This window comes from Aspergillus fijiensis, assembly GCF_003184825.1.
Source record: "Aspergillus fijiensis CBS 313.89 unplaced genomic scaffold BO72scaffold_37, whole genome shotgun sequence".
NCBI lineage: Eukaryota > Fungi > Ascomycota > Eurotiomycetes > Eurotiales > Aspergillaceae > Aspergillus > Aspergillus fijiensis.
The window spans coordinates 140,575-152,916 of record NW_024469013.1 but is presented as its reverse complement, the minus strand read 5'-3'; the positions used below and the strand labels follow the sequence as shown (position 1 = coordinate 152,916).

Sequence of the window (12,342 nt, the reverse complement as noted above, 5' to 3'; positions counted from 1 at the left end):
ACCTTGTGGAGTGATGCTCTGTTGACATCAAACAAGTCTAAGACGACAAATCATGGTGCCACCACGGAGATACATAATATAGGTAGTCTCAGATACTCCGCAGAGGCCAAGCAGAGCGAGGTGTCGAGGCTCGTGGCCCGCTTTCTCTTCCAAACGTTGCCACGGGCCTCGATTACTCTAGCGATGCACGGCTCAGCCCAGCTTTTGCCTGTTGTGAACAAGCGCAAGAATAAGACGCTATTGCTCCTGTGTCTCAGCTCGAGGTGGCTGACTCGCTGCGTCGTCAAGGGTCTGAGACAACCAAGAAATGACAGGGGTGTTGATTGGTTGGCGGCGATCATGATGGCACTTGGCGAAAACTCTTCTAACGGACACCGACGTTTGTCCGATTCTAGAGTACGATTGCTCCAGTGGTTTTGCTAGAACGGTGGGGTACTGCAGGGATTTGAACCCTTGAAGCGGTACCTAGTAAGTCTCCCATCCAGACCGTGAAGTTCAACGCTAATTGGCCATATGAGGTAAAAATAACCATCCTAACAGCAGACTCCAAAAGATTCGTTTAGATTATCAGCGCTGAGGGGCGTCAGAGATTAGTGCGAGGGGATCACAAGATCAAAAACATGTGATCTTCAAGAGGGTTAGAACATTTCAGACATGAGACTTGATTTATGTTTATGATAGGTATTTTGAAACCAACAAAACCTCAACTACCTTGATGTGAGAGGATATTCAAGTGTATTTCCCTATATGCAATCCTCATATAGAAGCCCTCAGCCCCTAAGAACCCTGATATTTCGAATAGAAAAAGAGGCTTAGGGGTTTATCTTCAAGCTTACGTGATTCAGAAAAAGCTCTGAGGAGGTGAGGGAGTACTGGGTCTCGGCATTCCTCACCCCCTCCGAGCTGGGATCCTGATTTAGAGTCCTGCCACTCCCCATCGCACTAGCCAAATTGCCGGAGTCAACCAGAATCCAGTAACATAGGCAGAGAAAGTCTCCGAAAGACTAACCAAAGATCCTTTGACTGAACGATAACTTGCGTGGGCGCAAAGGCTTTGGGAGAGGCCAGTGGCCGTGCTCATTATACAGCGTATGTCGACGGCCAAGGCTTTAGAAGACCAGTATATTACTGATTAGACCTGGTTTCATAGCTCAGGACAAGGGGAAATTTCAGAACCCACAGGCAGCTGCACCAGGATATCCACCGACTACGAGACCTATGCGGACGTTCTCTAGCTGCATTGCGCCAGCCCCGGAATACATGAAATCCACGACTAGCAGGCCCGGGGATTGGTGCTGGTGAAATATAACCAGGGGTCAACGGGGGCCGAGGATGCCTTGCGCCTGCGGTCACCGACCTTGTCAGCGGTCCTCTTCCTTGTCATAATCCTGCTCGTCAAGACGGGGACCAGGTACGGTGATCAGCCCACCGGAGGCGAGAGCCCCCCAGGCTGTCGAGGGTAGTATCGTTCCTGAGAAGTAAACGCTCATTTCTTTTCCAGATGAAATATAAAAGGCCTGACCCATTCCCATTCATCCACAGTATTTATCCAGCTAGGTCTATCCCTCATACAACAAAACAGTCTGAAGCAAAACAGTCTGATATCCATATCCACTCTCCCCACTGGCCCAAGAACGCACATCTCTCACTTAAAACAGGTATCACCCCTTATCCTCTCTTCTGCTTCTCCCTCTTCTCCTCTCAACTCCATAAGCATACTGTCCTTCCCATAATCTCCAGCCACCGCATCCACAATGAAGCCCCCCCTCACCATCATCAGCATGCTCGCCCTCACCACCGCGCTGACCCTCACCCCGCGCGACGCGGAACAAGGCGACCCCATCGTCGAATGCGGCGACCTGGACGTGATGACCGTGGACCCCGCCGACCTCCCCGCGGGCGTTGCCCCCAGCGACGTCCGGAAATGCCTGGACCACCCGCTCGGCCGGAACCGGCACGTCAAGGGCGCATCGCTGGCGCCGCTCGACGCGGTGGATGTCGCGTTCTGGCAGAACAGCACGGTGGACACCGTCACGGGCACAGGCTCCAGTCCCGTGGAGGCGCGCTCGGACGGCCTCGACGGCCTCGAAGCCCTGGAGAAGCGGTCGTGCTACAAAGACGCGCCGTACGGGTGCTCTGGTGGGTATTGCTGGAAGGCCTGCGGGAACACGAACAAGGGCGAGTGGTGCTGGACAGCGGCCAAGGCCGGGCTGGGCGCGTGGATCAAGTGCAGCAAGTGGCAGGACTGCGGGACGGCGACGTATGCGTGTGGGAGGGGAGGGTGTCCGGCTTGTGGGTGTGGTTGTTAGCGGTGGGGGGGCTGGATGGACGCATGGTCACCGCGCTATGGGGAGCAGTGTGGGCGTTGAGGTATATAATTAGTGTTGTTCTTGAGTTGGTACGCGGAGGATTGATGATCCAGGACGTGCAGTGAAATTGGGCAACAGGTACAGTACTGTCTGATATAATAAAAACACTTCGTTGTCTTGGACACTTTTGTATTAGCTTCTCATGTTTGTGGGTATCATAGCCCTTCAATCTCGTACAGTATCAGAGTAGTCAACCGGTATTAGGCTAAGTAGCCTGCTTGCTTACTGGATGCTATGAGTCTCATATCGAAGGATCACGCCGGCCTCTCACACGATGAATACCGAGGTGGACCTAGAGCGGATCTTCGCGTTTGCGACTCCACATTTCAACGGGATGGATAGTCAGCGGCTTCTGCATGAACGGGCCCCACTAGTCTGAATCCGAAAGGCATTCTTCGATGGCCAGATTGCAAGAAAGTCCAGTCGGAGAAGGCAGGGACTTGATGGAAGCGTGGCGGCGTGGCGGGCGGGGAAATGGCTTCTTCGGTCGGTGTGAGGGAGATGAAGTTAGCGGGACTGGAGGGGAATGTGACTTCTCTGGATTAGCATTCTTTTGTGTTTGTAATCTGTGCTCTACTTTTGGGGGAAAAGGTCAACAATCAACTTGACTGGACTGAGCTAATCAGCGCAAAATTGCATGCGGGACAGTTTATACAGCTTTTTCTCTATACAGATCATACAGTGGCTGTGCGGGTCTACACTGCCTAACAACATTGGATCCATCTATGAATAGAATGCCTTCTTCCCCCTGGATCGGTTTCTCAATCGACCCATCAGCAAAACATAGAATCGTCTATGAGCGCATATAGTCAGCCTTAGAAGCAAGCCAGCAAGACTGAGGTCAGTGAGTTATAGCTACCTTGGCCAAGTAATCCATGCAGTGCGGCCAGTGACCATCGTCATGCCAATCTTTACCGATCTCTTCACCCTCACTCGCAGATTGGAGGGCTTGGCGCATCATTGTCAGGCAGTGTAATTGATGAAACCTGTTAGACGTTGTAAGTAGGTCAATATCGCTAACTCCAACATTGACTCACATGCTGATACCTCCTTGCTCCTTCCTGTTCCCTTTCTCTCCGGTATAGATTAGACCAGCTGTGGTCTTGTTCATTGATAGCTCTGACCATAGATGATCAAATGAACGATCGAGCGACTGGAACTGTTTGTCTTGTGTGAATAGCGTGGGAACGGTGTCTTCGGTGCTATGCTTCGATACACACGACCTCGATTCAAGTTCTATGATTGAAATAGGCAGATTCAACAAGCTCAGAATCAAAATCATAATGAGAATAATGATCTTGGTAATAGGATGCAGAAGCACATGGGCAGTGAAGGTTGCCTGGTTGTTCAAGTGACCTGACTTTTCATCTGAAAATTCGCCCGGGAGGAGACGGCGGTAACTCATATTGGTGAATAACGACGAGATGAATATAAACTGTATTTCGCAACAGTTCTAATGCGGACCAACGATACCTTGGCGTTATATACTTCTCGGTAAGACCGGACTGTTGGCACGCATACTATGTGTCCAGAAGGGAATCAACTAGGAAGGTGAACCTTCTCATTCCACTCGCACTAACCCTTAGAAGTTAAGAATATTACAGCATATTATGATCATAACATCTAGTGCCGTCATTCCAAGGAGCGCCAGGAACTGCCTTACCTCCGTTTGGGCATAGGTTAGACTTTCTTTGAAGACTCCATACCTCATAGTATACCTCAGACAGGTTAGGCTCAATATGTCGCCAATCGTGGGGCCATTAGAGTTTAAAGGTGGCGTTGACTAGAATCCAGGGGCGGAGAGACTCGGTGGAAAGCTCCAAGGACAAGGATGCGCTCCTAACAGAGGTCGAAAGGCTTGACTCATTCATTGTAGCCCGACAGAATTATCGAATGTCATATCCTTCTCTTATTTCTTGGGTACGTACTCTTCAAGCGAATCATAACAAAGATTTCGATACCAGAAATGTATCAATTAAACTTAGGTAGTAAGATCATTCTATGAAAGACTTTAGTGCATATTGCAAAGGGGCCAAAGGAAGACTTCTAATGGTTCTAACTAGGGGGCTAACTGTGTGTACGTACAAAAGGCTTAAGGGAAGTTTCTAGGGTCGTGCCCCTGCGTTAGCAGGCTGGAGGGCGGCTAGTTACGTGAGGGTAGTACCCGGCACGGGCCTGTGGCACATATCATTTAGGCTTTACGTGCAGTAGCATGGAAATACCACAACATGAACTATTATACTCTGTGTAGATAAGCGTCCTTCTCCTTACACATATCTGCTAGGTATCAGTAGAAGAAAGTATAAGTCCTTCCTTCCCAGCCGATCCTTGAACAAAGAACAAAGAAAAATACATACCGAGTCTGAGATTGAATGGTCATCCCTTACTAGCAAATTGCCGCGGAATTATACTTCCTTTGTTTCAAATCCCCCGCAAAATCCGCCACAGTTTCTAATGCATGCAGGGGACCAGCTACGTAAGCATTCTTGTTTCCCCCGCCTTATACGCGATTGGCTCCCTGAACATGGGGCTGGTCTAGAACCAGCCCTACCTTGTGAGCCACGCCATTTATCGACGATATGGGGATTATCGTTGATATGATATTCGAACTTCGCTCGATTGTAGAGCTCTTAGCGAGATAGCTGAGACATAATCCCTGGGACTGTACAACTATGGTTGACCTTCAGCCCTGGTGACTGGAATTGGCTCCCTACTTAGCTGGGTGTTGCAAACCAGATCGTGTCTTTAAGAATTATTCCAAGATACTAGCTCAGTAGACAGCTTTTAAGGTGGAATGTATGAAGTATCAGTACTCAAAAGACCGCCAAATAACAGGAGTAAGAGACAGGCTGAGTATGGTTGGCAGCAGGTATCATACAACGTGTGACAGCAGCGGGATTGCCTCGTAATACCTCTGTTTCAACAGGTATTACGAGACTTAAAAATACCACCAACCCTAACTCGCGCTTGGTCACTCTTGTCGCACGATGGTAAAGCCGCTCGACTCTCACTGACTTACTCTGAAGACGCTCACGAGTCGGACTTGAGCTCCCTCGTCATCCCGATGAAGGCGCCGTTGCATCTTTCAGCCCACTTTGTCCTATTGCCAGCGAACCTGAACTAAATCCGCCTCTCAATTGTTGCCATCAGACCAGTCTGGTGGAAGAAAAAATAATTCTCCGTCTTGAAATGCTCCGGGTGCTGGATTCGAACCTGGATCAAGGTCAGATCAATCTCTGTGAACGGTAGCACCCCAGCTTACATGGTACTTCAGAAGGAGTGTGGCAGTCAACTTTTTGATCTCGAAGATGGCTATAATCTTACCCAGGCACATACGTCGTCCTGCTCCGGACTATATCCCATTTGGATCAGCATATCGACACTGTCGTCTGAGGTAGTGCATACACTGAACATAGTCTTTTCCATTATGGTGTGACTGTGAGCATCAGACAGCCACCTCTTTGGCCGCCACATGTCGGCATCCTCACCAAACACCTGTCTATTCCGATTGATCACCCATGGGTTCATACCAACAGTCGTTCCGGGAGGGAGATAGCGGCCGGAGACAGTCATGCCTGTTGCAGGGACGATCCGCTCGAACGGCAGACAGAACGGGGGGTGCAAGCGCAGGGCTTCCTTCAAACAGGCGTCCAGGTAAGGTAAGTCGGTAATCACGCTCCACGGTGGATGTGGCCGCGACATTCTACCAGCGCCTTCTTGGAATTCAAGCTCAGCCTGCAGACTTGCCATCGAGCTCGGGTGGGTGAGGAGGTTGTACCAGAGGGTTCTCATTGCCACCGCAGTCGTATCGGAACCCGCCAAGACATTCGAGAATATCCAGGCGGTCACGGCCCTGCGAGGAGGATTTTAGATCGAGAGATCTTGTGGCTACCGAACACTGGGTCTCTTACCCTGGGCCGACTGTGTCCGCATACCGATCGCGGGCTTCTTTGAACTGTGAGAGGAAGTCTTTGGAGGTCTTGGGCTGGCCCTCCATTCCGCCCTTTTCGACCTCCTGCTGACGTTGGTGGATTCTGGTCATTACCACGTCCATAATGGGCTGCGCAGTGGTAGGCATGAGGCGAGCCACAATGGGATTCTTGTTCCAGAGAAAGTCCGCCCAGGGTATTTGTGTGATCTGGTGCCAGCATTAGTATGTTAATCACTCGTCTGAGCTGCCACATGAAGGGGAGCGGCATTAACTTGCAGGAGATGCCATTTTCAAGAATTTTCCGATGGTGAATAGAAGCCCCGTTTCATCTATTCCTTTCTCTAGAAAGCCATATCGCTTGGAGAAGGTCATGGAAGCCATACTCTCGAAAGCGAACAATTGCAGCCACGAGCCCAGGTCAAATATTCGCCTCGGCTCGGCAAATCGCGCATCCAACTGTGCGACGAGAAGATCAAGGACTCGATCAACGGTGGACTCGTAGGTCAAAACATTGGCCATCGTATACAACGGGGCGATCGGCCTTCGGAAAACGCGGTGAAAGGCTTCGTCTCGGGTGTTAAAGACGAGAGGCAAAGGATCCCCCTTGCCAACGAATGGCGTCAGGGCTCGGTAGAAATTTCCCTTACCAGTGTTCAAAAGCTAAGCAACCATCAAACTCAGCTTGATGAGAAACTGACATACCTTCTTGACACCAGGCCTGCTTGGATACACCGTGGGGAGGGCGTTGGGATCCGAGATGGATATCATGTTCGGACCCAGGCGAACAAATGTGCCGTATTTTTCATGAAGATCCATATGAATGTCGTGCGAACGGCCGGTTTGCAGCCATCTTACTCGCGGTAGATTGGTGAATCGCGCCCAAACCGGGCCGGGGAACTGCGACAATCTTTGATAGGCCACGATTGTAGCATACGCCAGGTACAGCCCTAGGATAAGCGCTGCGACCATTAATAACATAATCCATCCCAGCGGAGAAGAATACGCATATAGGGAGAGCACTGAAAAATTCATGGCTGTCGATAGAAGGTCTCAGCCAAAGTATACAGTGACTGTGGGTTGTATGTGGTTGAAGAGTTTCTCCTCGCAAGTATCTGCTGCCTGCTGGGCTATATACATTGCGCTCGCTCTCCTCCTTCCTCCAATCTATCTCAGACACAAAGGGGTGCTAGACCGGTGTACAATCACATGTACAAGATCTTTGATAAGGAATCTTGGCCAAAACCGGCGCATTGTCAACATGTCGAATTTGTTGACGTCACAAGCCTAGTATGGTTCAATCAATTGTCTGTCAGTCAAAAACGAGTACAATCCAGAGATAAGAAGCAAGCAAGTATACTCTACGAGTCAAGGTCACAATGAAACCTCCAGATTGTTGGATCCTTGCCAGGTATCATCTTTGTGTGCGTCCGCTAGGCCTAGGACCACTCACGTACTGACTAGGTTTCCAGGAACCTGTCTCAAGAGCCCATTTCATCTCACCTTGAGCGACTGATTGCCATGAAAACGACACACATTTAAATTTTCAGCCTTTGTAAAAGCCAAATGCTTTCACCGGTTGTGTACCAGCAAGCAAGGCTTACAATACCTAGTAGTACCTACTACTAGCTAAAACCGTGTTCCTTCCTATTCAATCTATTCAAGATTAGCGTAACCGGAATCTCGCCGCTGCCGGATTACCGGCCGAGAGTCAAGTTACCATGCCTACTTCATATCTTGATTCTTGATGCCGGCACGAGAGCTTATATTTATGCTCGCAAACAGAATACCTGTAAGTGTTATTGCGATCTGACGACAGTTTCAGTTGTGACATCTTGAGCACATCCTACATGGCTGAAACCATACTTCGCAAGCATTTGCGTCAACAGCGTTCAAGCTTTTCCGCCTATATGTTGCCAACCGAGGTGCATATGATTACCGCTGTCACTATAGCAAATGGTTCTACTATGATCAGCTGTGTAGAATGCGATGCAGCATGTCATAGTATACGGCATGTACCCGGGAGGCCTAATGGACCTTTCAAAAAAGACCCCACGCAGCACAGTATTTCGAGAAATCTGTAAGACTGGAACTCAATCTTGCGCTCACCGCAGTCCGCCTCCTCTTTCTGGAATTTGCCTGCTCAGGCATAACTAGTACTCTCTTTGTAGCATCCAGACGGTATTTGTGCATCCGAAATTTCAAGTCCCCGAGGTGCAAAGAGAATGCACAAGGACGTCGTCGACGAACCGAGTTACAATGAACAGAGTCCTGCCACAGCTTCCACGGTCAGTTTGTCCTTTCGCAGCCCTTTGCCTCGGCGGACTTCAGAGATATCTGATAGTGATGAGCATATTCTTGCTGATATCTCCAATCCCACATCTTGTCCCTTGCCAATTCCCCAACACTGTCTATTGACACTGACTTCAATTTGTGTATTCGCGCTTTCCTACTACGATCGCCACTCCACGAAGCCAAATATATGGTACACTGACATCCCTCTATCCCTCTATAGGAGCAACCCCACGACGTGGCTGTGATTGGCCTTGCGTGTGGGTTGCCAGGCGACAATAACTCATTGGAAGAACTGTGGGACTTCCAAGCGAGCAAGTCCGACGCATGCAGCGAGACGACGCCCGCACGATGGGAAGCGTACCGTTGTCGCGATGGTGCCAATGCACGGATATTGGACAACGTGACTACGCTTGGATACTTTGTTGACGGGATGGAAAACTTCGACGCTGCGTTTTTCGGAATATCTCCGAAGGAAGCCGAACAACTAGATCCACAGGAGGCGTTGGAGCATGCGGGGATTCCCCCGCAAAGCTTGGCGGGATCCGACACGGCTGTATTCATGGGTGTCAATACCGGTGACTAGGGAGAAAACGGGAGAAAGGGCTTCTCAGGGTCAACGGCAAGTCCGGGTATGACTTCAAATATAGGCTAGTGTCGGGTGTTCATGGAGCCTACCGTGACTGTGAACCCCTCATTTGCCTCTGTTTACAAGCCCCTTCCTAATCGCACTGGAAAACGGCACCAAAGTGTGTATCTGAAAGCTAATGAGTCGGGAGAGTAGACTTTACAAACTATTCAAAAAGAATAATTAGAGATGATCATTCATCAAAGTAGATGATTGTTGGACTGATAAACCACCTACAAAAGTACTCCAAGTTGAGAGTAGCCAACTGCGGATTAGGGGGCATGAGTTTCAGTAATCAAGGCAGTTCCTCCGTTAGTTCTGAAGGTGACCATGGGAGTCCAAAATGCTTTGGAGCTATAACGCTTCATTCTAGAAAACTTTGAGTCCAATCAGTCTCTGCTCGGTAACCAAAAATCGACTCAAGTTTTTAGTCCAAATTATTAAGCTTTAGGGAGTGTTTTTCACTGGCAATTAATGTTGTGTACCCGGTTGAGACACAAGAACTAAGTTATTTCAAATCCCAAAGTACTCATCTGGGTAGAGGGCTGGCTTGCAGAATTGTTGTCTAATCAATGAATCATCATTGCCGTCGTACCATGGGGATATTCGATACAAAGAGAAAATGTTGTGATCATTGCCCCACATTTGACGTAATCTATGTTAAGCAGTATATATGATCCTACGCAGACGCGACAATGACTTCAGAATTGGCAAGGTTGATTTTGAAACTAACCATGAACGCTCTTTGTTTTCTCATTTTCCTCATCTTACTAAGCCTGTTCTCCGTCATTATCCGCCTTTCCACACGCCTACACCTGTGTAGCTTGGGTTTAGATGATGCTCTTATCTGCCTGGCTTTTGTATGTCCTACAGTATCCGCAGAAATCATGCAAAGTCCGTTCTTACCATCCATTCAGGGAATGAGTTGTATAGTCTACTCATGTGGCATTCTTGGTGTGTTGCGCATGACATGGATCAATATAAAATGTGAAATAGTGCTAACAGCTGCAAAGCCGAGCTCCAGTCCAGAAAGAACACATCTCAGGCGCCGAATGACTTTTTTGTATGTTTCAAGATTTCACTCGTACTTCGTATAATAACTAATTCATTCTAGGCACTCTGGCTGTCGATTCCATTTTGTCAGTCAACTCTAATCATATGCAAACTCTCACTTCTGGCTTTTTACCAGCGGATATTTACCAGGCGTTCAGTAAAGCGTTTTGGCCATTTCATTGCCACTATACTCATAATGTGTGGTGTTTGGATATTCTTCAGCTCCATTTTCTTTTGCAACCCAGTGAGCTATTTCTGGGCTCATGGCCCGACTGCAAAAAAGCATTGCCTACCATGGAAGATCTTATGGACCATCAATGGATCTATTCAGATCGTCAGCTACCTGGCCATTCTGATTGTCCCTTTGATGGTTCTGCCTGGTTTGTGCCTGGCGAAAGGCCAAAAGATTGGACTACTGAGTTTATTCGGTTTGAACCTGCTGTAGGTCGCAATCATGCCTTCTCCTACCTGCCGGTGAGATTGGTTTCTTTTCCACTTGCTTACAATTCTGCAATCCATAGTCTAGCGTGCGCTGGAATGATCCATTCAGTGGTAACATTCAAGAGATTTCTGAGTGGAAACTTTACACTTGGTAAGGACGCGTTCAGCATGATGTCCATCTCGCCTGCGCTCATTAATCGCTTCTACGATATTAGTCAACGCAAACCAAGATCTTGTTTATTCGAGTTCCGATGCAACACTCTCTATTGTGTGCGCGTGCATGCCTGCATGCTATCCTGTCTTTCGATGGATAGTTACGCGGCTGATTATACAAAACATTCCTCAAAAGTTCAAAGTATTGAAAGAACCGACTGTACCAAGGAACATCAATCTGACCTCCCCGATCGACGATGATTCAACTTTTGTGGCCTCTGGTCACATGTACGCAGCTAGTGTTCAAGTCACAGAGGGTGGTGGATACCACAATAAACGGCAAGTGGGAGTGATAGAAGTGAAAAGATCGGTTGACATTATTTCACAAGGAGATATGGGCGAGTGGATTTTTCGAAGACAACATCACCGCTGTACAGACGCCCCAATTGGTCGAGAACCAAGTGGATAAGCCGACACTCCATCGCGAAGCCCTTTTCAATCATTGGAGTGCGGGCTCAAGAGTTCCAATAACAAGTGTTCAATGAACTCGCTCCGCTGTAAATATCCCGAGTCGCTTTCTTACATGACAAAGACGCCTTCTTTGTGTCTCGGAATAAGTGGCTAGGAAATGATGAAAAATTACGGATAGTCTCAGTAGTTCCGGAAAGTAGTGTTAACAAGCATATAAGAGGCTATCGAGAGAGGAAAAGGACTGGAATCGCCGGATGAATTTGATATCAAACCATCGCGAAGAATCGTGTTGTTGTAGCAGTTGTCACTACATAATTAATGTAGTACTTATCTCAATTGTATAGTGACAACTGCTACAATCAGCTGAGCTCCGGTATTTTCAACTTTGTCGTTGAACTTAACTTATTTTAGAAAATACCTCGGATATTCTCTTAACTAGATGAATAACAGACTCGAGTAAGCTAACTGTTCGAGAGATATATATTATATAATTTTTGCTTTATGATTTGGTTTGATTATACTTATTTTATACATTTAATATATACAGCAGTCCTTCTATCCGGCTGCTTAGTTAGTCCCTCTGCATTGTACTAGATGAAACTTAAGATCATATATTTTCTATATCTAATATAAATAATATTAAAATAGCGTTGTGGTTAACAATTTTATCTAAGACCGATTGTATTATATTATTGAAGAACTAAGTAGATATTCAAGTTTTAACTTTAAAGCTTATCTGACCATCGCGCGACTGTAAGAGAGCTTTATCTAATAGCTCACCCGAGCATTATTAAATCTGTCTTCTGGCCGCGTTTAAATTATACGCCGGGAGGTTAGTAATTGGGTAGATGACTACCAGCGAGTCCCTTCTGTTGTATGTTTTTGCGTATGTTTTTGCCATTTTCTTTTCTTCCTATGCATCTCACGAACCACTAAGATCAGCCTCAAGTCTTACCTTTAGCCTGGGAAGCAATTTATTCTCTTTCTTATATACCTTACGTGGCTAC

General features: G+C 47.7%; 5 protein-coding genes across 5 annotated transcripts; 4 read left to right on the top strand and 1 right to left on the bottom strand.

The window, feature by feature from the left end:
- Window positions 1-138: 138 nt before the first annotated feature.
- On the top strand, window positions 139-518 carry BO72DRAFT_449823 (uncharacterized protein). The gene has a single exon (XM_040945108.1). It carries the CDS (start codon window positions 184-186, stop codon window positions 421-423), a length of 240 nt encoding a protein of 79 aa, XP_040799448.1. The 5' UTR covers window positions 139-183; the 3' UTR covers window positions 424-518.
- A 1,236-nt stretch (window positions 519-1,754) lies between these two features.
- BO72DRAFT_382505 (uncharacterized protein) lies at window positions 1,755-2,309 on the top strand (the record flags this gene model as incomplete). The annotated part of the gene is made up of 1 exon (XM_040941477.1): window positions 1,755-2,309. One exon carries the CDS (start codon window positions 1,755-1,757, stop codon window positions 2,307-2,309), a length of 555 nt encoding a protein of 184 aa, XP_040799447.1.
- A 3,180-nt stretch (window positions 2,310-5,489) lies between these two features.
- BO72DRAFT_513364 (cytochrome P450) lies at window positions 5,490-7,269 on the bottom strand (the record flags this gene model as incomplete). Its single annotated transcript, XM_040949467.1, has 6 exons — window positions 5,490-5,582; window positions 5,632-5,721; window positions 5,775-6,222; window positions 6,305-6,507; window positions 6,577-6,942; window positions 7,003-7,269. 6 exons carry the CDS (start codon window positions 7,267-7,269, stop codon window positions 5,490-5,492), a joined length of 1,467 nt encoding a protein of 488 aa, XP_040799446.1.
- A 1,253-nt stretch (window positions 7,270-8,522) lies between these two features.
- On the top strand, window positions 8,523-9,175 carry BO72DRAFT_498090 (beta-ketoacyl synthase; the record flags this gene model as incomplete). The annotated part of the gene is made up of 2 exons (XM_040948744.1): window positions 8,523-8,585; window positions 8,813-9,175. The coding sequence occupies 2 exons, from the start codon at window positions 8,523-8,525 to the stop codon at window positions 9,173-9,175; spliced, it is 426 nt and encodes a 141-aa protein (XP_040799445.1).
- An 823-nt stretch (window positions 9,176-9,998) lies between these two features.
- Window positions 9,999-11,424, top strand: BO72DRAFT_170975 (uncharacterized protein). Its single transcript, XM_040939369.1, has 5 exons — window positions 9,999-10,171; window positions 10,231-10,284; window positions 10,332-10,711; window positions 10,792-10,862; window positions 10,927-11,424. The coding sequence occupies exons 2-5, from the start codon at window positions 10,270-10,272 to the stop codon at window positions 11,331-11,333; spliced, it is 873 nt and encodes a 290-aa protein (XP_040799444.1). The 5' UTR covers window positions 9,999-10,171; window positions 10,231-10,269; the 3' UTR covers window positions 11,334-11,424.
- Window positions 11,425-12,342: the final 918 nt, after the last annotated feature.

Coding starts and splice junctions, on each gene's coding strand:
- BO72DRAFT_449823 (XM_040945108.1), top strand. CDS start 184: ATGCACGGCTCAGCCCAGCTTTTGCCTGTTGTGAACAAGCGCAAGAAT.
- BO72DRAFT_170975 (XM_040939369.1), top strand. Junction 10,712..10,791: donor TTATTCGGTTTGAACCTGCT/GTAGGTCGCAAT, acceptor TGCAATCCATAG/TCTAGCGTGCGCTGGAATGA. Junction 10,863..10,926: donor GAGTGGAAACTTTACACTTG/GTAAGGACGCGT, acceptor CTACGATATTAG/TCAACGCAAACCAAGATCTT.